At 36.5% G+C, this 26,294-nt stretch overlaps 1 protein-coding gene across 1 annotated transcript in view; it reads right to left on the bottom strand.

Moving 5' to 3' along the window:
* Positions 1–26,294, bottom strand: part of OTOG (otogelin) — a 104,390-nt gene that overhangs the window by 42,103 nt on the left and 35,993 nt on the right. Inside the window, exons 22-33 of the mRNA XM_055723020.1 lie at positions 23,810–23,853; positions 22,502–22,655; positions 15,966–16,073; positions 11,825–11,963; positions 11,433–11,567; positions 10,223–10,369; positions 9,476–9,595; positions 8,498–8,614; positions 7,244–7,400; positions 6,180–6,206; positions 3,319–3,486; positions 1,021–1,299 (exon numbers count right to left, since the gene is read on the bottom strand). Of these exons, the coding sequence (XP_055578995.1) occupies positions 1,021–1,299; positions 3,319–3,486; positions 6,180–6,206; positions 7,244–7,400; positions 8,498–8,614; positions 9,476–9,595; positions 10,223–10,369; positions 11,433–11,567; positions 11,825–11,963; positions 15,966–16,073; positions 22,502–22,655; positions 23,810–23,853 (1,595 nt within the window). The remainder of the gene's footprint in view (positions 1–1,020; positions 1,300–3,318; positions 3,487–6,179; positions 6,207–7,243; positions 7,401–8,497; positions 8,615–9,475; positions 9,596–10,222; positions 10,370–11,432; positions 11,568–11,824; positions 11,964–15,965; positions 16,074–22,501; positions 22,656–23,809; positions 23,854–26,294) is intronic.

The following is a 26,294-nucleotide window of genomic DNA, read 5'->3' as shown; positions in this document are numbered from 1 at the left end:
CATCTTCATTTCAACACATAGTTCCCAAATGTATAAGAATATGTGAAAGCAGTTATTATTTCTTTTCCTTAATAATCTAAAAGAGGGAGCTTGATTAATTAGTTATTTTTTAATTTGTGGGGGTTTGTAGTCAGTTCTTGTAGAAGAAACTTCTGTATCCAGCTCCTACAAAGGGTCCTAAGAATATCTCCTGCATTTCTGATCCTTATCACTCACTGGCATGGGACTGCTATTACAGGAATGGGAACGTCTCAAGTAGGTAGAAACACTCCCACTGCAGTCTACATTGTGTACTCAGGAGCTGTAGCTGTCCAAGAAACATTAGAGAAATGGACATCTAGATCCCCAACAAGAGGCATGTATCTCCATTTAGATGGTGCCTGAAACACAAGAGGCTAACATCCCAAAAGGCAGAGCCTCTGCGAGTGGATACGTGGATGAAGGTCGGGATGCCTTTCAGGGGAAACATGAAGAAACAAGAAGAAGAGGTGTAATCTACAGGGAATGTCCTTAGCACTGGATGGCATGACCTCTGAGGAAGCCACAAAGCCTGCATTGAGAATGCACTGTACATGAAACTCTCTTGGCAGCTGTCAGAGGGAAAAGAGGAGAAAACATCACCCACAGACCTTAAGTTTTAGAGATACATTCAGTTCTTTGTGAATCCATTATTTATCAGCATGAATTTTCTACTCCTTTAGAATTTTCTTGCCACCTACAAAGCAAGTATTGCCCAGTAACTATACACTAAGCTATGTATTTCTAAGATCTGTTTGCAAATATAGCAAAGTTGTGTATTAGGCTATTTAATGGCTTTTGACAAGAAAACAGAATCTCATCCTTAACACAAAGCTCAGGGAAGAAGATTTTGAGACTGCATGTCACAGAAGACCCACAGATCCCAGTGATGTAGGGGAGAAGTAAACAATCTCATCATCTCTGAAAATATCAATATCATTTAGCCTGTATGTTTCACAGGGAGCAAGCTCCTGCTCATAAAATACAACTTTAACTACCTACCTACAAGTTTAAAAAGGGTTGACAGTCTGAACTCCTCTGAATGATGGTACTTCAAAAGGTCAACTGAAGAGGCTGAAATGTGGATGAAGTATCCTCGTTTTGCAAATGACTCAAAGGAACTGTATCCTGAAAGCCATGTATTCTTGTGAATGACAAATGTAGATCTGTTGTGAAACTCTTCGCTTTTTTTCCATTTAGAAAGAACAAGGGTATTATTGGAGACTAACTGAAGAAAATAGTTCGGTCTCTCAGCTGTTTCAAATGAAATCAAGTTGGAATCTGAAAAAAAATCCCACACAGAACTCATTTACTTGATGATATATGCATAATAAACTAAACTCATTCTCATATTCTACTACTGATATAAGTAGCACAAACAATGAAAGGTAACTTTGGCATTATCAGTGAAAACAGCCTGAAACTTTTAAGAAAGTATACTATATAGAGATTTCAGAGTGCTAGATTCTGATGGATATTTAGTTTTCTAAATACCCTACAGATTTCAGCAAGAATACAAGCTGATAAACACATTTGCCCACACCAGGATAAAGGAATACAGCCTTCACTAAGCCATTTATTAATAAATTTTTAAAACTTCATCTAATTAGCTTTACAAGTAACATTTGCCATCAGGATTTTATATCTTAAGAGCTCAGCCTTTCATTAAAAATAAATTACAAAAATGTATTTTGCATTCAGCTTTCTAAGCAGTCAGCTCTCCAGCTCTTCACCTGTTAGGAGCAAAGCCTGTTTTCTGGCAAATGTAGCCATGTGATACCTTACCCTGAAAACAGTACTGCTGATTTTCAAGCAAGCCTCTGTACAACCAATTGCAGAGTGGCAGATCTTGAGCCTGTTACAGGCATCTGTTGCTCACAGAATTACTTCATTCTATTTTGCTGTAAACTCTGCTATTCTCTTGAAAACAGCCATTAAACTACTGTAAAATCAACTAACCCTTTAGGCTTGGGTAGCATTTCTTGAAAAAAAGAATGCATAGGAAAAAAAAATGATCTTGATTAAACAGATATACTATCTCACTCTGGTATAACACTTCTGGAAGACCAACTTGGTTTCTAAGCATAAAAAGTTCAATTAATCTGAAAAACATAGTGGCACTTGTGAATATCTTTTTATGAATCATCTGTAGCAAGCAGCTGTTCAATAAGTAAGAACAGACAGTGTGATTTATAATACTTGCCATACAGCCAATCAGTGCATCAATGCCCCAAAATCTCCATTGCCTACAATTTGTCTGAAACTGACAAAACACATCCATTTTTCTGAGGTACCAAAGAACCAAGAATTTGATCTAAATGAAGACATGGATATGAAAAACATTGTATTGATTGTACAAACTCTTCCATGGCCAAATGATGAAATGCCATTCACTCAAATGGGACTATAAGGCACAAATTCTAGTTGCCAGGTGGTTAAATGCTGAGCAAGAGGTTTTCATAAGTGAATAGAATAGTAGGACTGACCTTCCTTTTCCGAACCTAAATTGAACATAATGTACAAGTGTCTCGAAAATACAACTAATAAAAGAAATCTGGCCCTGGATCTTCTGTGATATGAGTTCCTGTGTCAGTTCTACAGACAGCAGTATTACTAAACAAATGCTTGTAATTTTTTCAACTGACCCATATCCCTTCTTTGACTACACAAAGACAACCACCTTTTGTATTGAGACTTAAGTGCTCTGTGGGGATTGAAGTTTTGTATGCACACAGTTCCAGCATTTAATCAATGTCATAAAGTGCTGAATATATTATTGTAAGCTTTCTCCACCTGTTTGAAGGTGTGCAAGGCTTCTTTCACCTACTAAATAAGCAACACATTCCTTCAGTAGAAACTTAAGTCACAACCTGAGGGAGACAAATTTGCAGTATAAACCGTTACACAGCTCAGGTTAGTACCATTAGGCATCTCTGTACAAGTGGGCAGATGAGTGCTGGTGGCAAAGCGAGTGAATTTGAGAGTATTTTTCTTGTATCATATCTCTTCCATACTTTTGCATGCCCCAGTTCCATCAGAGGCAGGGTGAGGGGAAAAACGCTTATCTGGAGCACTGGGCTACAACACCAGTTTGGTGCTACTGAAGACTGGGGCGGGTGGAGGAAAGGAAGCTGTGGCTTTTCAACTACAAAATGAAAATTTTGGCAGACAACATTACAGTGTACAGCTGACAGACAAAGAAAAGATCTTTTGACCAAGGTCTATTCTTAAATGTAGGCTTGTATTCAAGGGCAAAATTTGCTCTGCCTTTTTTAAGCCTCTAGGTTACAGTGACTTTACCATGTGCTTTGGGCTTATAAAGTCCTGATGTCAGCATAAAGCTCACTGCGTGTCCAGGAACAATATCATCTTCTCTCACTGGGAAAACACCACCATCGACCAGTTTCACTGCCATTACAAACTTTCCATCCAAATAGCTGACCAGTTTGTATGGGCCCTTTCCCAGAGCTGTTGAGAAAAAAAATCAGAATTATTTTTCAAGACAAGTGTCACAAATGCTTGAGCTCTAAATATTGTGACACAGCACATAGTGAAAAACATCACTCTACTCTGAAAATAGCTCTAGGTGCCACGCACTGAAGTATGACAACCAAAACAAGGCCAAACTGTTTTAGAAAATACCTGTTCTGAGAACTGTCAAAAATAATTAGTTCCAATTTTCAAGATTCATTATTAGCTTTTTCTTTTCCTCCCTCTCATCTGCTTCAGTTTCATAGTTTATTAAAGTTAGCTGACCCCTTGGTTATTTGATTTAGAAGTAAAAAGTGTTCTACAAGACCACCCTGGAATCCTGGAATCTAAATTGTTTATTTGTATGGTTAACTGATTATACACTTCTTACTATTCTTTAAAACCTATTTTATTAGTGTCCAAAGTGTGAGGCATTTTTTCAGGGAATAAAAGTTTGTTGTCATCAAGTATGAAAGAACTCCTTGAACATTTTAGAAACAAACATAACCACTGGAAAGTGAAAAGAAGAAATCAGCATCATAACCACAGGAAAGGTCATATTTTACCTGTAAGCAAAAAAAAGCCAAAAGCATGTAAAGTTATCATTGCACAAATCTTACAATGTCGCACCTGCTCACTTAGTTCCAATTTCATTGCAGAAAAGTGTTTTAAAGTTTGTTTTAAATGTTATTTGAAATTACTTTTGTAACCTTCTCTGACAAAACCAGGCATTTTAGACCACACCTGAGCAATTCACCTCACTACCATTCTTCTCACAAGCCAAGACACAGCAAGCATACATCTAAGGTAGAAGTGTTCCAGAATTTCTCAGCTCATAGTTGCAACTAATACCATTGAACCTTAAAATCTGTTCCAACAAGTTTGCAGCCTGCCCTCATACTCTGGTTCCCTCTAATCTTAAAATTCATTAAGAGTTCTGAAGTCCTAAGGAGGCTGCACTACAACCAGAGTTTTAGATTCTAATGGCATAAACAGGGGGTCAGTTAAGACACAAGCCCATGCCACGTACAGTGATTCTGGTTACCTTCAGTGCAGGGAGTTAAAAACATTTCATAAATTACTTAAAATATCCAGTGTTCTGGAAATGTTGCAAGGTGTATAATCTTGTATCTTAGGCCCATCCAAAACTTGAGAAACCACAGCTACCAGCTGAGAACTTTCCCTTACCAAAGACAAAAGGCTTCTGCTCCTGCTTCTAGTAGGACTGGAACTATTTCATTCTGTATTAAAACATAGAGTTACACAGAGAAAACCTCTCTCTGGTCTAAGACAGTTTCTTAACCTTCCTGTCTCCAAAATGAAGTAATTCTTGGGAATGCTACTATATTTGAGGTAGAGGAGAAAATTTTCAGCATAGAGATAATTTTTTTTCCCCTTTGGCAGCTCTGAAACACCTGAAGTTGAATACTGATAAGCTAGATTAGCAAGCAGAAGCAAGATACTTAGTGAGAAGTATACAACAACCATGTCTATTACATGCACAATTCTCCACTATTTCAACTAATTTCTTACTGGGAATTCAGTAACAGGTAAAACTAGTAACACACTTTAAAAGTGTACGATGTTATCTAACTTCACTACTACCACAGAAGTTAGAGGCACTGCACTTTCAATCTGTTGCAACTGCAGTAAGATTACCTAGTATCAGACCATATTTTGTTTACAAAACAAACCAAACCAGAAAGTGAATGTAAACCTTCAATCAGCCCTTTTATTCTACTGGCCTTTATTTAAATTAATTTAAAGGCTGAAATACACAAAATCTTTTTAGCAGTCTGTATACAGAAAATTCAGAGCCTGTTCTAATTTAAACTCAGCCTCTGTCCAAGATCTTTCTGGGGGTGAGCTGCTGCACGGGGAGTCTAACAGAAGACCAAAATATCACAAACCATGTGGACAGATGGGCCTCTACACGAGCTTGACAAAAGGAGTTATAGAATAAATAGCCGGAGTCCTGAACATTCCCCACATCGATCTGGCTTGCAGTGCTTGTATGTATGCCACGTCTAACTATGCAGACACTCATAATGACACTTTAAAATAGTCTGAATACGGATTCCAGTCTTAACACAGCAGTACAGCACCACTGCGGATTCAAGGTTTACTCTAGCACCTTGTACAAGTTTCACACTTCTCAGAACCATTCTCATGCAGCAGCAATGCTTGTTGCTCAGGGACTTAAAGCTAGGTCAGACACCTAAACGGTGAGTTATTCCCCTTTTCCGCACTCAAATTGTAGTCTTCTTAATCGTTAGCTCCATCTGGAGGCTGCACAGGAGATCACGGCTGGTTTAACAGACCCACTGGTTATCAGCTTTGAACTGCAGTATGCCTTAAGCAATTAGTGACATTAGTACTATTGAGTTGAATGGTCTATTAATTACTTAAAGATTTAATAGTTTAATCATTATCCATAAATGCAAAGAAAGTGAGTTAAACATGTATTCTTGGTTAAGGCCCAGGTATAAAAAAGACTGAAATTAAAAGCATTTCAAAAAGCAAAATAAAAATCTTGGCTATTTAAATAATATATAATTAAGAACCATTTTCATTAACACTTTTTATACATTTTTTATAACACATTTATAACATTTTTATACAAAATACTAAGACTTACATAAAAACTCTAAAAATTCTATTGTTATTTTATCAGCTCCTTTAGGACTTACCTTTGTTGAAATATTCACAATCATAAGCTAAAAAATAAAAAGAAAAGAAATGCGGTTGCAGGTATTCTGCAGATAAACAGGTTTTCTATTACTCTTTACAATTAAGGGGTAAGCCAAATGCTTGGCCAAGATATATTATACACAAACATTTATTAAAAAAATATTGCCAAATATTTACTGCTTTAAATAAAATACTTATTAAAGCCACATTGATTTAAATAAAAATACTATTTTCTAGCAGGAAATACTAAGCTTACATACCTACAGCTGTCTTATTCTGACCTCTAGTGGTTAAGACTAAGCTTTGCTGTCTTTCCATACTCTCATTAAAACACACATACAATTTCCATCAAAAATTAAGAGTAACCCTCTTGCTCCATGGCAAATTTGCTGTGTGATTTTGAGCAAGCTGCATACTCTCTCTCTGTACAACTGCAAAATTAAAAAAATGTTTTGTTTTTTTCCATTCTTTCTATCTTGCCCTTTTTAGTCATGTCTCTGGGGAAATGACCATCTCCCGTTAGGCATCTGCACTGAGTGCCACAGAGAAAGGCCTCAGATTTTTTTACAGCTTCTAAGCATTGTTGAATAGGGATACTAAGGTGATGACTAAGTCCTGCTTACAAACCTAATTGTTTTTCTTCAGAAGACCTTTATATTTCATGCTTGCTCTGGGGGCAGTAGTAAGGCAGCTATGTTTCCTAGACCCCGTTAAGAAGTGAAGTCCTGCTGAAGACAGAAATTACTTGAACTGTTAACTGTCACTTCGGTTTGAGGGATGCATGTCATATCATGATATAGACTTCCCATGACTTTTCCTTTCACATCATAGGACAAAGAATTAAATATAGAAGAGTACCACCCACAAATATAGAAAGAAGCATGTAATCCAGCTAGACCAAAATGAACATGGAGGGAGGGAGGGCAGTGAGAGGCACCCACTCATCTTCTTGCCAGTGTGGCTTAGTGATTTAATTCATGGCCCCAGGCAACTTAATGTGACTGATTTTTCAGGTCCTTGTCTCACAAATGCAGAGTGGCAATGCTAGTCAAAGCAAACTTACGACACACTCTCGGGGACCTCCAGTCTACAGCAACTCCATGCTGGCAGCACTGATGGGCGTATGCTGACACACTTGTACAGAAACACTCACAGTCACCTCCTTGGTTACAACCACATGTATCTGTCAAGCAGTTTGAGTAAAACCAGGTGACGTCAATCTGGAAATATAAATATCACTCATCAAAAAAATTCATACAGACACTGGCAACAATCACTTCCATACAAAGCTATGACTTTTTCAAAATTTAATATAGAAGACTTCAAATTATTAAAGATTTTAAATTAGATGTTTCCTGAAACACAAGAAAAGCAGTTTGTTAGAAAATATTCCAATATTAGAATGTTAGAAAATCTTGTACAGTACTTAGTAACACAATTAAATCAATGACCAGTTAAGAACATGCCCACTAAGATGTCAGTGTAAGTTTGTGTTTTGTATGGTCTTGTAATACTTAAAACATAATAAACTACAATGAAGTTTACGAAACAAGAGAAACTCCCTCTAAACTGAGCACAAATCAATAGATCTCAGAAATGTTAAGAAAGTTAGATATACATAACATGCAAGAAATAATAAAGCAGATGGAAAACTACTTTTCACATGAAAGTGGTTCATTCTCTTTGTATTATTAGAAATTTCACAGCAAATCTATGATTTTTCCCTTAGATTATTTTGAAGTCTTGTCTTAAGTGACAATTTTGAAGAAAACTGTCAATGCTAATTTGCTTATTGAACTGTTATACAGATACACAGATTTACAGTTGAGTAATACACACTTATGAGGAACTTAGTTGTTTGCTACCTACCTTATACAGTGCACTAAACCATACAATTTTAACATCAGCTTCCACTTTCTTCCAAAATAATATACAAAGCAACCCTGCAAGATTCCTCATTGTCTTTCATATGAAATCTCCTTCCTCCCTAGGAATTATTCTGACACTTACATTCTTCAAGCTATAAACACAGTCTTAATACCTGAACATCCTGAGATATGTCATTTTCCATATAAGACCTAGGTCTGGAACTGATGCCAAAGCGTCTTACTATGCAGGTAGTCCAGTCAAACATTCACATTTTAGAACCAGAATAGGTATGGGTTAGACATTTTTGTGTTCTCTTTTGCTGCAGTAGCCAAAATTATCATGTTATAGAAGACAAGATGAAGATCTAAAGTGATGAAAGTTGAAGAGTAAAGTTTCTCTCTAGTGGTATGTTAATTTTCACATCTTTCTATACATGACCACAACTCACCACTGAATGGCAAGCTTCAAATGCTTCACTTAAAAGTATTCCACATTCCTTCTTCGCAAATGGCTCTCTAAGGGGGTTCAAACTGCATGGATTTCGAATGTCAGAGCTGTCAACACACTTAACCAGAAAGCAAAAACAAGATGAGAAACTTGTTTCATAATCACTTTGTTTTTGAACTTGCAAAGCGAAGTTTTGGTGTTGAGGTTTTTTAAAAGAAAGAAAAAGAGAGAGAGAGAGATATGTAAAACACAAAACAAATGCATCATTTATGAAACTAAAGCCAGACTAAGATACAGAATTAAAAGGGGATGCTAATCTGCAGAAAAGGATAAGTAACCAATCTGAAGAAATGTGTCATTTGTCTGAGGGCAGCAGAAAAACACATATGTATATACAGGTCTAAACAGAGCTGCCACGCAGCTTCTTACACCTGAACAGTCTAGCTTACATAAATGACAAACAATACTCAGACAACATGCATTAGAAGTGCCAGAAATCAGATCTTTTTACTCTACTAGGAAGGAACATTTCTGTGAATACCACCAGACACATAACATTAAAAAAATTCCATTTTTAACTTTTCAGCATATGGAAAGAATATTTTTCCTTTCCATTGCTATGGTTTCACAGTTAAATATTTTCCAGCTATTAAAGATCACCTAAACTGACAACACAGTCTAAAATGATCCCACAATTCTGCCATTATGTAAAAAATGACTACTTTACTGTTCAAATGTCTTCAAAACCACTTGTACATTCAGAATATTGTACAGCATTTTTCTCTACACTATAGTGCTGTGTAGAAAAAAAGACAATTACTTTCTTCTCCTTAATGGATCTGTGAGAACCATTGATATTGTCATTTGCATTGCTGCCTGCCTGACACTTCCAGGAACAAATTTCTGATTTCATTCTAGATACATGGTATGATGTAACAGCAAAAAAATCTACTAGTAAACACATTCTTTTACTATGTACCTCTACAGCTGTCCAGCTGTTTCCAAACTCTTGTGAGTTTGTTAATTCAAAATTATCTGGAGTCCTCAATTCATTTACTGTCTTCAAATCAAAATTTCCACATAATCCAGTCAATTTACTCTGGGAAAAAAAGATATAGATATATAGAAACATATTTCCACATGACACAAAACACTACCAGCCCATGACCATTTTCAAAATTTGCTTCTTAAGTACCTGTCTTTAGTTTCATAACTATGAATTTGTCAGGATTTGATCCTTTTCAGCTAAACTTCAGCCAAAACTGTTCAGCTCTTTGTGATACTGCAGCTATAGAAAATATTTTATTTTGACAATATCAATATTATTTCCTTTCAATTAAGCATCTCCAAGCCTTTGAGAAAGGAGCTGATCTTTTGTTCAGAGAAGTGACCTGTTTGCGAGCTACTTGCTTTTTTACGCTGCAGCAAAATAACACCTGCTCCACTTGTATAAGGAATGAGTGCTGAAGGACAATGTTGCCCCAAAGATATTTGTTTCTGTTGTTACAGAAATTAGACAGGAAACAGTAACTAAAAAAGGTAAATGAGAATGAATATTTTAATTGACAAGGTAGTTGAATGCTCCTCTCCTTGACTTTGCCACTGAGTTCTTCCATGATTTCTGACACATTGTCTATTCTCTGTAATAATGACAATATGTCTTGCTTAACAAGACTTACATAAACATCTCGAAGAAATGGCAGTAAGAGTGTTGACTTGCATTTACCTGCCACTGATGACCCATCTGGACATGAACTGTTGTTCTCTGATCCCAAAGAATGGTGATGTCTTCATCAGGAAAATGAACAACAGTGAAAAACCCAGCTTTCCATAACTGCATTTTTTGTAGTTTGTCTATATAACTGGATAAGCTCTGTTCAAAACAAAACAAGGCAGCTTATAATGGAAGTAATGTCTTCACAAAATGTTCACTTGACAGGAAACGAAACACCTAAATAAAATGAGTAACACTGTTCTCAGACAGAAGTCCAAAAACTGACAGAAGGCCACAGCAGGCTAAATGCTTAAACAAAAGTAGTCTGGATGTTGATTGCCAACTGTGTTATATTTTTATGATTTTCCTATTTTAAAACTTGATTTTATATCAAATTTACAGGAGGAGTAATGGCAACTGCAGCAAATATTAAAATGTTTATGTCTCATTTGGGAAGCAAAAAAATTAGTCTTAAGGTTCCTGGTTATGATTTTCCCGTAGTTATACATGGTTGCACTTAGAAGGTCTTAAGCACGTGCTTTTTTTTGAGTATGGATAGGTATAAAGATACATGGAGCAACTTCTTGAGATAAGGAATTGTTGAAATATGTCTAGAGATTGCAATTTTATTTATGTAAGGCATTATTCTCTCCATCCAATAACAATCAGATTCCAAATTTTTTGTAGCGTGGACTAAGATGTCTAGTGTCTAACTATACAATGCCTCATACAAAGAGACACAACTTCCTTTGTATGGCCAGTCTATAAACTATAGATAGTACTATTTATACTAAAATTACTGAAAATACTAAATATTTATAGCAATGGAGTTTGCCGTTACCAGGGACTGCAATTTATTTATTGTAATTGTATAGGAATATTCCTCCTATACGTTCCAGGCCAGACTAAACTCTTGGTTCTAATGGAATTAATAGCAAAACTTTCACTGACTTAAAACCACCTGGATTTTTCCTACGACACTAAACAGGAATGAAGTCTAAACAAAAGAGCTACAACCATTTCATCAAACATTCTTGTTAAATACAGATAAGATGTTGTTTAAGGTTTCCATTGAACAATCTAGATGTGATCAGCATTCAGGGTAAAGATATTTATGCTTCTGCTACTTAAGCGGTACAGTAAATTTTTGCTAACAACAGGAAAAAACATCCAGAGAAGAACATATGCTACCATTTGATCAGTGTTAAAGACTGAAACTTACTGGGTTTCCAGTTTCATCATCAAATATTAAAAAAGATTTTCCAACATTAATGAAAATGTTTTTTCTGCAAATTATTCCAGTATTAAAGCAGTTAATATTCTCTATAACAACAGAAAGACTGGTTGAAGAAGTACCCTGAAGAACAAGAACAAAAAAAAGGAATGGCCACTTTTAAATACACTAATATAAATATGCATCGTTACACAGTTTGATTAGCAGAAACCTCATTGTATAATTCTTACGTAAGATTTTAAGTCTTAAGCAACAGCAAAGCTTAAAAAACAGTATGTAAGACTCAGTAAAATGTACAGATATGAAATAAGTAGAAGGGTAGTTTTTAACAGGTAATTTTAAAATCCACTTTTAGAGAGGCTTTACAAAAAAAGTCTTACCTTAACCAGGTAAACCTTACAAGTTCCAACAAAGTCAAAAGTTAATCCATCAAATGTTCTGTAGTGCCGATCCCCATATGCAGTACACATTGATGGGCAAGGATGGAAGGTGCATTGAAATGATCCGTGCTGGCAAATGCTGAAAAAGTATGACCAGTAATGGTAATATCAACTGTCACAGACAAATGATTACAGCTGTTGCACTGACAAGCAAAAACAACCCCAAAATCCATGCAAGTATGGTGACTGTGGACAGAAGCATTTTGAAATGTTAACTAGAAGTAGCATATATAAATTGATTCTCTGGAGAGAAAAAAAAAAAGCAGCACATATTGAACTCATACAGTCTGTGTTTCTTCCTGTTAGAATGTATAGATTCTGGAAAATATCAACACTGAAAGGGCATTTCCTTTGTTGAAACAAAAAAACCAACATCATTTAACTCACATCAATAATATGCCACAAGGATAAAGCTTTCTTTTTCAGCTTCTCACAGAACATTTGTTTCTATATGAGCTGAATCTTGGAATCAACAAGCAATGTGTCCTATTATTACAGTCTTTATGCACGCTCTGCTTGAATGAGAATTTCATAGAAGTATAAAGGAAAAATTTCAGTAGCACCCTTTTGGTGCTTAGATCCCTTAAAAGAGTGTGTGTTGGGCTTTTCAGATGCCTAGGTATTCTCATTCCCAAACCATAGCCTAACAGTTTAGGGTCTTCCAGAATAGTTCAAGTTCTGTCTACAACCATCTTAAGCATCAGATTCTTTCATCACACATACACAAAGCAACTGTTCAGACCTTTCTGAATTACCTTCGCTTTCTAACTGCGTAACAGGGAGGCTTTGCAGTACTGAATACTATGTCTCTTTCCACATCACTCTCTTGCAATCTAAGTAACATTTTCAATGGACAGATTTTCATTTTCTGTACCCAGAAGTCATATTTAAAATGTTATTTTTCATGTTTCTAAATCACCTGGACACTTAAAAAACTTCCCTTGATAAAGACAGCAGAGCTGGTGCTCTGGCATGTCTTTACCACAGGTATATTTATAAATATAGGTTAAACTAAATACAGCAAATGATATAATTTCAGCACATATCTAAGTTTATTTTAAAAAACTGAATTTTGAATTTTCTGATGAAATGAATGCTTCACATTTTACAACTAAAGTACTAATATGACTTACGGAAATATTGGATAAATCACTAATGTTTGGCATCTCATATACTGAAGCACCAAGCAGTATGAAGTTTTTGCCAGTGTAACTTTTCCTTTTCTGTTCATACTGCTATCATGGTGTCAAGAACACCACTGTTTTCAAAAGAGCAGTAACTACCTAGAAAATTTAGACTGCTTCAGCTACTACTAGCATCATGTTTCCTTCTGTTTTCTCACCATTTAACTTGCACCAACCTGGTATCATTTTCCATATTTTCCAAGATTCTGCTTATCCCATCACTGATTTGGCCCACTGCTTGTGTTTTGTATAGCTACATATATAAATACACTAAGCATAGGGCTAAAATAAGTTAAAAGTATGGCATAAAAAGTGTTTGCTGTACCAAAGCACAAGTAGATAGCAGTAGGACTCACCCAGGCAATTCTAGGCACCTCAAAGCAGTAGCTAAGGCAGGAACCTAATCAAGTTGATGGAGAGAGGCAAATAGAAAAAAATCTATCTGGATTGAAAGACCAAGTGCTGCTTTTCACGCACTCTGTGAAACATTAGGTTTTATTTTTACTCTTGGCCTATTCAAATCCTCCTCCACATGCTGCTTTGTTAAGGGCTCATGCAGAAATGTTTCTTAACATGTAAGGAGTAGGGAGCTCCTTTGCACACTTTCTTAAATATTAACACATTTACAGTCAGAAAGAAGGGTTTAAGAGGTATGCAATGCCTTCAAAGTCCTCTGCACCAGTCTTGTTTCATACTAAGTAAACTAATACAGAATCTAGGGAGGCCTAGTCGAAAAAGCAAAGCTGCTAGCATCTTCCAAACTTTGACCAGCTTCTTAAAAAATGTATTTCCAAGAAGTATTTATTTAAGAACACAGAAGTTCCAGTTTAGGAGCCCACAGAGACTAACCAGCATTTACTCAATGGTGTCAATATATGACAGCAAACCAGCATAGTTAACTGCACCACCCATCTTACCTTCCACAGCAGAGCATCAAAATGCTGCTCTCATACTTTCCGTTAGTGTAATAACCTCTTGTGTTTAACCTTGCCAGCACATGCTAACAATTTCAGACAGTTGCACTGAAAACCAAACTTGGGAAACCTAGAACTGCAGTTCAGCCAGACCCGAGAGCTTGGGTTGAAAGTTCATGGCATTCCACTGGCAGTTTTGCCAATTTAAAAAGTTATTTTATTTACCATTTTACTGTTCAACAGACAAATCACATTAATATTTTTGTTGCTGACACAACAACAGCTATGAATAAGATGATAGTATCAACACACACTATTTCTGTGCGCTAAATAACACTAAAGTAATTATAACTGCTATGAATGCTTAAGTGTTTTTTTTTTGCACAGGAGTACTCTCATGCTTTGCCTGTGCTGAGTCTGCACAGCTTGTTGCAGACTTCCCATTTGTCAGTGGACAACTGATCACCAAAAAGCCATTACCACTTTGCCTGTCTTTGCTTCTGGATATGGAAGACTAGAAAAGCCATCACAACCTTAAGGATTTGTACATGAATTAATGGTCCTGGCCTCAGAAAAAACAAGAGTGAAGGCTAAATATCCAGTGTCTTTCTGCCTGCACTGCTGCTGCCTTTGGTGAAGTCTCATACGTATTAAATGGGATATAATAGTCCTTTCTGATGCAAGCAATCCCACACCAGGTCCAATTGGAGAGGACTTTGGAAATAAAGGGCTGAACAACCCGGGTCGCTTTACCTGCCTGCCCAGTGGAGATGGCTTGTAAGTCCCTTCACCAGTCGACCAAAGGGCTACAAATATCTTCTAGAGCAGATATTGAGGACCTGACGAGAGGCAGAGGTAGGCAGTCAGCACAAGGCTGGAGGGGGCAACGACATCCAGACAAGGCACTGATTAGTGGTGACTGGACATGCCTTCACCATACTAGGCTATACTGAGCTGTGCAGGCCAGGAGCAGTAGTTTACCAGGTGACACCAGTTAAATGTTCCTGGTAAGCTAAAAGAGGTGACAAAAGGAAGGACTGCTCTGCTAAGAAGCTGGAGTATCTTGATGCTTGACAGTACAGCTGATTTTTCTGAGGCTCTAGTAAGACAAATAATGCTGCTTAGTGCCAGCTTGCAACATTCAACAATGGTAAAAGGAGAAAACAGGTGGGGACCATCAAGAAACAAGCTTGTTTCAGGATCATGCAGATGTGGTATATTTTCATATCTTAGCTCTTGTGAAGCTATTAAAATAGTGTACCATGCCCTACTGAGAGTGCCCAAGGAAACTTAGCAGAGTAACATAGCTATATAGGGTATACTGTGTTTACAACACTGGATAGTGAAAGGAATAGGTTTCTGCATGTATTTGAATGATCCTATCAATGCTTGTCTACTGGAACACTGCCTTTTAAAGCTGACCAATTCAGCAGTTATCTTATCCACACATGCAAAATTAGAACCAATTTATCTGTTACTATGCTCAGTATATGATGTTGCCCAATACTCGCCTTAACTTGTTATTGCAGTGGTTGTATACTTATGGCCACAGGGTTATGTTTTGGGTCCTTAGACTGCTCAGATTCAACACTAAATGTGAAAATGAATAAGTAAAAACCTTTTACAAATTTCACTCAGGTGTAATATTTGAAGGATTTTACCTGTACTTTAGGAACACTAGCCAAGGAATATTAATTTAGATTACCTTGATAATCAAAAAAGTGTTTTCTCTAAATGAAGGTTTTTAAAAAGAAAAGCAATAATTCCCAATCGCTGTTCTTTTGTTATGTAAAAGCTCCTTAAAACAACACACACACACCAAATGTCATTTTAATACCTCTTTGAACAAATATAAATACAAAATTAGGGTCGATGATTTACCAGAATTTACTGTGAAATTTATGATTAAAAACGATGAAAGAATAATCAATCCATAAATAAACCACTAAAATGCAACAACCCCCTAAATAGATCTCTGCTTACCATGTATGACAGGAAGAAATAACTTTGTCACCTGGAAAGTATTCCTTTCCTTTCCATGAACATGGACATTCATCTGCATCCAAGCACACATCCCCATGTTTAACAAGACTATGAAAAAAAAAAAATCAGCAGAATTATAACTGGCAACTAGGTAAGAAAGTATTTTTGTAAGCTTTTAAATTACTAGCATTAGTATTACTGAAAAACAAGTAATTTTTAAAATCTTCTGAAATTGAAAAGGCACAACTTCATTAATATTTATGAGTAATTTTGTAATTTCCTTTCATAGGTATCTGAGTATTTAATCTTTAGTAAGTACTGGCACTTTGGGCACTAGGCCCTTTAATCACTAACCCTGTGAAGATTCATTAACATACAAATTTTAAGGTCAGAGAAAACTAAGATTTTCTAGACCTCCTATAAATTTCACCAAATTTCTTGTAACTCAGGCAATTAACTTACATTTAACTAAAGCCAAGAGATCTTCCAAGAGACATGAGAGCCATCACACTCCTTTGCTCTAGTGGTACCTGCTCTCACATCAAAAATCAGTAGTTTATTTATTCTTAGAACTTTTAAACAAGGATTTCTTCTTGTTCTCTTCCTCACCTGATTTAAAGAGCTTTCATTTTCTGCATAGTTTTCCTATAGCTGTAGTTATACTTCTTGCTCTGTTAACAATGTAATTAATATCGAAAGAGCTGTGCTGGTTGCATTAAATTATTTTGTATGTGTTTCTATATGACTGGCACCTTCATGCAAGCAATCACAAATATAGTTAACTTCATTGGCAGAAATATCCTTATGGCCTTCAAAGGAAGTTTTCATGGTAACACAGATAACCATATGCACAGCTGTTTACAGTTCAAGACTAATGCTATAAATTTGTGCATATAATCACAACTCCTAGAGTAACAGATAACAACTGAAAATGCAAAAAAAAAAAAGAAGATTAAAAGATTCCATTAACTGAGATGGAACAGAGGACTTCTTGCCTGGTAAGATGAAACAAAGTAACCAGTCCACATTTTAAAGTAAAACATTTGTGACTTTTAATAATATCCAGAAAAACTGAAATAAAAGAGTTGGATGAAGATATCCTACAAATAAACCTCAGGAAATATACCAGTAATATTAAATGATTTCATTTAAAAAGCTATCTTTTCACTGACACCAAGAAAACTATTTCTTCCAAAGACGGATCTGTTTCAAAAAAATATTGTAATGCTATTGGATAGGCAAACAGATATCAATATAGAGCCTAAAGATCCAATAACAGATAGAACACCTTTGGTAACAAATCACTCTGCTGAATGAAAATTGTGAAACAAACTCCTGACAAGCTACAGCAGTGTCTTTCACTGTAACTACTGTAGCGCCAGCTTGTTGTGTACCTGTTCCTATACAGGATCCTGTTCAATACAAGATAAGAAGCTGGAGCAACTAACACGCTGGTTACATAGTAAAAGGATTGGTTACAGGCACCATGCAAGCTACAATTATTCTTGTTTCTAAATACTAAGTTTTGAAATGTATTTGTACTGGGAAATAAACAGTCTCTTAAAATGGAACTGTTGGACTGATAATATTTTTCTTTTTTAAGATAGTTTTGTTTAGAATTCCTGTACCTCTCTGTAATAATACAAATTCTATACAAGTCTTCCCGTGTTCCTAACAGTTTTCTGAAGAAAACAGATTTAGCATTTCTGATGTTTAGCGCTGTAATTTCAGCAAGACACCGCACCATGGACAAGAGATCATAGGTGTGAGGCACATCTGTGACAAACAGGGTAATGACATTGTTTTGTTTCCCTGGCAGCTAAAAGGAAAGACTTCATCATTGCATTTATCATAGAACATTTTAATTACTCATATTAATGAACTGGTAACTTGCGTACTTGCACACTTCTTCAGTGACTTATTTATCAGATGGAAAATTACAGCTCTTTAGCTCTTCTTATTGGGAATGTGCAGACATCATAAAACTCCCTCCTCCATTAAACTGAAAAACTGTAGTTTTCCCCCAAAGTATGTGAAGTGTTCTTTGTAATTCAAGTATTGTGTCACTTGAAGACAATCAACTGAGACTGAAATTCCCACTGGTTTAAAGCTGCTCAGAACTGAACAGGGCACATTCAAACACAAAGACCATCACACTAACAAAGTAACACAAAATGCAATTTTCCCCTCACATTATTACCCTGGCTAAAACAAGTGATAACAGCTTTCTCTCTCTTAAAGCCAAGCAAACAGATAGATTTCAATGATCTAAGAATTCACCACAAATACCCTACAGAAAGGCCTTGCACAGATCCTCTTTGAAGTATCAGACATTTTTGTTGACACTTCTGCTTACAAAGAACTGCAAAGATACAAGGACAGCCATCACACTTCACCACGCTGAATGTCCAATTTCATTACCATCTCAATATTATCTATAGCTTTTTTCATTCACTTACACACAAATATGTAAATTGGTAACGGCATCATTAGGAGCAATGTGTCACCTATGAGCCAACAAACACTTCATTGCTTCTGCAAAGCCCACAGATCTGGACCAGAACACTAAAAAGTAACTCTCGCAGCTTACACCCAAGCAGTTTTCAACAGGTTGTGTATTGCACAGCTCTTTCCCCTCCCCTGGGCAACAGCCTATCACCAAATGATTTATGCAGCCACAAATACTTTTGCCCCAACAACAAATCTGCTCCCTGAAGGTTTCATAAATCTTCTAACAAAGGTCTGCAATAGAGTTTAAGGAAGTAAAAAGAATTAAATAAGCAGCAGGTAACATTTTTAATATCAGGATTCTACTATCACCCATGACTGCCTTAACCAGAAAACAGGATAAACATTTTTTAAAAAAATTGGGAGATGTGGATAACACTACTGTAACATATAATGGCTTCCTTGTAGTTAACTCAATGTCCAGACAGAGAAAGTTACTATAATTCTGCCGAGTATTTTCTTTCTTGTTTGGGGAGCTTTTTACAGTCCATCTCCCCCCAGTTTATTACAAATATTGAGTAATTTTGCAAAATGTTTGAAAAGTTTTTAGCATCCTTGCTGTGTCCCTGTAACCGTGAAGTGTCATGATTTTGACACTTCAACTGAATTATAGTGAGACACCCACACTTGTGCAGTTTCACTCTGTATTGGAACCCTGCTCTGCATTCAGCTCTACCATCAGCATTCTACTGGCGCTAAGCAAGGTGGGCCCTAGAAAAGAGAATACACAGAAACGCTAGTAGTGGCTTAAAGACCAAAGATACCTGCGTGTAAGAAAAACAAAACCAAGCAGAATGACAGGGATTCATCTAGATTCCCAAATTACACAGTATTATGCATATTATAACTTGGTTTGTCCATTGCATGTGTCTCCTCCGAACCCTCCTTGAACAAAAAGAAGCTCTTGCCTTCACACAGCTTAAATTGATTGTGAAGAAGACAAAATTATCTTATAAGTGTAATACTCTGAACTGCATAAACCTTCATACAGCTTTTGCTGCCAACATCAGAACAAAGCAGGAGAGGGACTCTGTCTTGAGGCCTCTCCTTCTAAGTAGAAAAATAGTATTGGAATTAAGCAACGTGACTGAAAAAACAAGAGCAAAAAAACTTTTATTAGCCCCTTGCCCCCCATGTTCTCTTTTTTTAGTTTGTGTTGTAGGGAAGGAACATAAGAAGAGAGCAGGGACTGAAGACTGTCAGAAAAAAAAAAAAACCAAAAAAACACAGAGTTTGAAGTAGGGGCCTCTTGTACCCTGCTTCCAGTCCCATCAGGGCTACAAGGTGAGGGTCATCTCAGAGAGCACCTGTAGCTCTCACAGCTGAAAAAGGAAGTGGCACGCACTGCATCATCATCATCAAGTAGCACATAGCCCAAGGCAAGACTGAGGTAAAATACGGATGAGGTTTGTACTTTGTCCTAGCCTATTTCACAAATAAGTGTCAGACTGACACGGTATTGGTGTGATGGCTGATACCTTTCCATGTCACCTCAGCTCTACCTCATATCTACCAATGCTATTCCAGGGCTATGACTCAATTTTTTTCCAAGTTCAAATATTTTTAAATAAGCATACTGGATTAAAACCTCTCTCTGCATGCCCTCAAATAGTACCATTTTCTTCAAGGTCACTGTGAGTGCAATTCAGTGCTAAAAAAAAATCACATATGGTGGGACTCCATGGAAAAGTGAGATACAAAGAATCTACCATTTGTGAACAGCCAAGAGGATACTACTAGCTGTTCCTCATCGATCATCACTTGTTCTTCTGAAAAGAATTGTAGGCTTTGGGGGGGTGAACTTTTTTATTAATTATGCTTTTGGGGAATGAATGTGTTTGTGCAGATATATGTCAAAGTGTATTCCTGGTCTCTGAATTCTTAATCTGTACTGAAAGATGATAACTTATGTGCAGAGAACTAATGGTTTTATAGCTGAAGCAGTTTTCAACATGGAAGCTTATTCAACCAGAGCTGGTAGCTCAGTGTACTTACTCATCATTGCCAGTAAATACCACCAACCAGGTATTTTTTCCAGGCATATCAAGTACCTGCTTGAATTGTAGTGGAGATTAAAAATGAAGCAAAGCCCAATAAGATGGCTTGACTGATTCAAGATCCTCAACTCTTCTCAAAGAAACCCAGAAGTTAAATACTCCGTAACTACAGTAATGGTATTTTAGTATGAAATTTTTCTGATTTAATGAACAAGTTTAAATAGATACTGCATTTTCATAACACAAAGAATTTCAGAAAGTAACTCCAAATCTAACAGAAGTCTTCCCTCCAAAACCAAACGATGGAAAATTCAATGATTCTCTTCCTAAAAACAAGTGGGAAACCAGAAGGTAATATGAAAAGGTGCTCAAGAATCCGAATGATACTGGTGAACTTTTAACTGTGAATTGAATACAAGTACAGAAGGAGGGGCAGAGGGAAATATTTGTTTGCAGCTAGTGTAAACTAGAAAGTAGGAGAACATGAGGGTTTTGGAAGTGTTGCAAGAATATAAGGAGAACTGAAATATATCAAAGAGAGTAGCAAGTTTGAGGAGCAAAAGAGGATGGAAAAGAACTGGAATGTCTTGTTATGGCCTTTGTATGGATGTACATTTACTCCTTGGAAATGAGCTCCAATCCCATACCTTTAGCATGCTGTAATTCTACAGCCATCAGAAATAAAAAACCAGCATAAACCCCAGTGTGGATAAGTATTAGTTCCTCAAGCACCCAAATACAGGAAATGCTGATGCAGTCTAACAGAACTGAATTTTCCTGAGGAAACAGTAGAGTTCATAGCCACATGGAGGATAATTCTTATTCAACTAGAAAACATTAAAACTTCCTAACAGACCTCTCCAGAACTCTGCCTAAACCAGAAAAAGGAAAACATTAATAAAATAGTTAGTGTGATAGCAACAGCAGGGCCATCCAGGAGAGAGGTTTGAACAGAACACCATTTTTATTTTCATGCTAATAATAAATTCTGAGCTTTACTTAACCTGAGGAGCAATAGGTCTTTTGAAAACAGACACTAAACACATACCAAAAAGGACAGGACTTTGAATTCACTTAAGGAGACAAATTTAAGACATGACACAGTTGATGTAATTATTTCTAATAAAAGTTAGTATTCTAAAAATACTTGAATTTAATTTTCCCCCCATTATAGGTTTATTTGTCCATAGACACATTTATAAGATTACATAATTCATAGTTTTCTTTAAGCAAATTAGAAAGTGATGAGTTGGGTTTTTTTTAAGAAAACCTTTCAAGAATGTGTTTAAACTCCTTGCGTGTTATCTAATACAGTACGCACTGCAGAAATACAGTGAAAATCTAGAAGGTTTTGGAGGAAAAACCTCCAAATGCATGATATTTCTTTCTTAGTTACAAAACTTCATTACAACTACAGGATACTACAAGTTTCAGTTAACTGCATTCTCATAGGTCTATTTTACGAAAATAGAAGTGACAAAAAGAAACAAAAATTCTTATTAGGATAAATTGGCCCAGATTTAGTAGAGTCCAGGTTCAGCACAAGAGAGTATTCTCTATCATAGATAACAATTGTCTGCAGAGGTGAGGTCTTATCCTACCACACTAGAGAACTTTGTGTCCAGCCTGGAAAGGCCACATAACTCCTCCACATCACTTGTTCAAGAGAGAAACTGAGGTGGGTATTGGGACACTAACATCAAAACCCGGTTCCACAAATGTCCGTGATGTCTTAATGACTGTAACACAGTATGCCAACATCAAAGTGTTTGGAATCTGGAAAAAAAATTGCATATATTTTGGAACGAAGAAAATTAAAAACCCAGTTAACTTTTTCTGTTCTGTGAAGTGTCAGCCACAAGCCACATCTACAGAAATCCATGGCTGTAAAGTTGGTGAAATGAGACCTCAGCGTTTTGTGGGTTTTCTTATGTTTTTGGGGGGCAGTGAAAGAGAATTAATTACTCAATCACTACTGAAGGTTGTCATCTATATTTGTGCACCAAAAGACACAATTCTGTCGGTACTCACCCTGGTGGGCAGACACAACCTGAAACACAAGGAAGGTGTCCTGAGAAAGTGAGGTTTAGCAGCTGATTCTCACAAGTTCTCTCTCTGCTGAGTTCAGGATCAACTTGTGGATTACTGCAGTTAATATAAATCTGTCCAGCTGGGCAACTGTGTGCTGGGGGGAAAAAATTGACAAACACATCAGTCTTCACCTGAAATTTTGTATTCCATAAAGGTGTGCAATAGATTTAGTCTGAGAACACATAACACACAAGTGTAATGTCCGGTAATACCGTAACATCCAATTGTCTGTCTCTCCCGAAAGCAGTTAACTTCATAGAACCTCTATAAATCTCATACAAAATACTGCAATTATAATATTTGTTTAGTAAGGGACATTAATTTCTAAACAGTTAGCCATGAATCAGCCCTCCAAAACAGAAATGCAAAGTACTATCAATAGAAACAGAAATCGATGGAAAGCAAAAAATATCAAGAAAAGGTCTGTGAGCTAGATATGACTTCCCATGCTGGAGCCACTGGCTATGAACAAAACAACTCTACTGCACAACTGCTTTTGGGTTACACTGAGCATCATGTGTATACGTAGCAGAAATCTCCAAAGTGGTGGCAGTGTTTTAAAGTAGTTGTAGTTGATTGCTGGGGTTTTGTTCATTTGTTATTAGGGAGAAGTTCTGGAAAATTTTCAAATCCTGCCACCTTCAAGTGCATGGGCAGATTTCTGCTAAAGGCAATTCTACAACTGAGATCTCAAGTCTTTTACTGAAGTAAAAGAAGCATCATACAAGAAGATGAACCATAATACTTAAAGACATATAAAATATAATTTGATAGAAAAAGCACTTTTAGATTCTTTTGCTTAAGTATGACAAAATACATATTTTTTCATATTTCAGTTACTTAGGGTTTGCAAAGGGAAAGAAAAAATATCTGTGAAAAATTACTGCCAGTCTTCAGTTCCTAAAATGATGTTTTATGGGCAAAGCTAATCTTTGTTCTGCTGAAGTTCTGCTGTTTGTCATGCAGCTAAGCTTATTTATATTAGCAGTCAAAAAAAACAATCAGTATTTTAAAGCACTGGGAAAAAAGTTGCTCAGATTTAACAGTATTTTGGACAGTTATGCTGCTGCTTTGCACCAGCCTTTCTTTCAATCACACAAATATTTAATTCCTGCATTATGGGTCTTCTCCTGCAAGTTATTAATTTATACATATTGCCTGATCTTCTACATCAGACGAGGGGTTCCACAGAGACTGGAGGATACATATTCATTGGACCTGAAGTATCTTTTCCCTTTCTACACTCACCTATTACGTTGTTATCACAATTCATTACTCCATCCCTGCAATGGCTGCAATAAAAATACATGAAGATGTAATGAGAGCCAGGAAGATCTAAAATACTAATGTTTTCTGTTTAATAATGAAGCATGCAGTATGATCCAATAAAAAAATAACTGTATAAATGTTTACACTGAACATTAGAACTGTAGATAAAGTGTGCATCACCTTAACATATAAAGAATATTAATTACACTTCAAACTTGTGCTTTCTGCATAATGTCACTATGAGTTAAAATGCCTGGGCTGCCATAAAAATACACACAGGAATACAACACTATACTTCTCCCAAAGACATCAGTGCAGTAAGAATAAACCAAGTCCTATGCAACAGAATCACCATTACCTAAAAGAAAAATGCAAAGAGCAATAGCAGCAAAATAAAACAAAACCCTAAGTTACAGCAAACTCTGGCTATGTACTCTTTTATGAACATTCTTAATGCAATTATAAATGCTCCATTTTCCTCACCATCAGCTTAGAATTCTGCTGAAAAGGAAGCTATTAGTTTATGTGAAAATCTTGACAATACCAACAGTTCTTAACTCATCCCACAGTTAAAGATAGAACCCCAACATTGAACATAAGATAATCACAAGCTATTACATCTGCAACAATTTTTTGTACTGGAGTGACCTTTCCACAAGCAGAACATAGTAACAGTAGCTTGATTACTGCCTTTTCTCAACCACTCCTAAGATGGATCATGAACAAACTATCCATCTAAAAACATCTCACAATATCATGAATTTCTATTTATTACAAAATTAATGTTTCAATTATTTTAGTGTTTTTGGCTCACAGGAGGAAACAGCAATGCAGTTGCTAATTTTTATCTTTATGCTGCCTCCCACTCATTTTGCTTCAGCAACGTGTTAGGAACCTGGAATAGCAACATAGTGTGACTATCATCAGAGCCAACTAGAACTACAGGTCATAATGAGAACCTAAAATTAAAACAACTCTATGCTAATCAAGATTCAAAATAAAAATTTTAAGTTATTGTATCATAAAGTTGTATGTATACCCATTCACACAGGCAAAATACTACACAGACAGGAACACGCACAATATGTTTCCTCTACATGGCACAGGTTCAGCAAAGAAACAAGAAAAATCGCATAAAACTCAACCCTAACAAAATACTGTGTACAAGGAAGCACTGAGCAACATAACATTGTCTGCCTCTGTGTAATTCAAGCCAAAATAACCCCGTACTTTTGTAAAATGGTAGCAGATCTGATAGCAACTCACTGTGAGGGGAAAAAATGTAGCAGCATTGGCTTCGTTTCAGGTCCTGTGCTTCACTAGAGAGCCTAAGCCCATGGAGTCCCAGCACTATACTCCCATTCTTTTGCATTGACTAAGACATCCCCAGTATTCTTGTGGCTGGTCAGCACATTCAGAAACAAATTCTTTATGTGCTACAGCCACTCTGCTGTCATGTTTGGAGTTGTCTGTGTACCCCAAAGCACTGCAAGAGAAGTGCTGAAGGACTTCACAGCATAACTCAGCCAAGAGGCAAAGCAGTACCAAAGGGAATTGACAGAGAAGCAACTCAAATGCTGATATAACATCAGTATCACAATAAAAACTTCTTAAAGAACTGGTTGAAAACACAGCAGAACAACTACTCTATAGACAAACATGAGAATAAATTCCAGTTTGACAGCAGGCATTCCAGAGGAAGCAGTTGAGGAAAAAAAGCATGGAAAGAGTATAATAAATACCATAATTGTTTCTAATAAAAACAGTGACAGATAAAGAAACCCCAATACACGGTGTGTATTTTTTCTCCAGTTTATCCACACATAGTCCTACATGATTCCTAATGTATTACTTCGCACAAGGCAATTCAGAGGAGCTACCAGTCCGCACCTCCATGTTTAAAATCCTTTTCTCCCAGCAGATCTGTATACAGCCTTGTTAAAATGCAGCAAGCAAAAGTTTTAACTAAATAGGAGATAACAGACGTCTCTGTTTTATTTTATCTTAAAGACTAGCAGTTGCACACCAGGAGATGTATTTTAATGAACATATTCACATAAAACATAAGCTGTCAGATCCCAAATAACTCCACTGAAATCAACAGAAAGATGATTTTCACCTATAGTCATTTGTAGAAAGAATGCATTTGTGGATGATCAGTGTGCATTCAGCCGTATATCTACCACAGTGCTTAGCACAACTAGCTAAACGAGACCCTTGAGGAGGAGGATGGAAAGAAACAAATCAAAGAATCTACCAGGAGAAGCTACTTCCCATGACTGCCAGTGCTGTCTGGCACATGCTCTGTGGACAAAAATACTCAGGAAGGCAGGCAACAGTGCATCCAGATTTTGCACAGCCCCATATGCAGAATGGGTTGCCTGGTACTCTTCGGAGAATCTGCTCTAAGGTAAAGATGAGCTAACTTGACAATTAAGATATAGATATATATAATGATCGGTAT

The sequence above is a fragment of the Falco cherrug genome, chromosome 10, assembly GCF_023634085.1.
Source record: "Falco cherrug isolate bFalChe1 chromosome 10, bFalChe1.pri, whole genome shotgun sequence".
Lineage (NCBI taxonomy): Eukaryota > Metazoa > Chordata > Aves > Falconiformes > Falconidae > Falco > Falco cherrug.
Note: the sequence above shows the minus strand (reverse complement) of the source record. Positions and strands in the feature narration are given on the sequence as shown.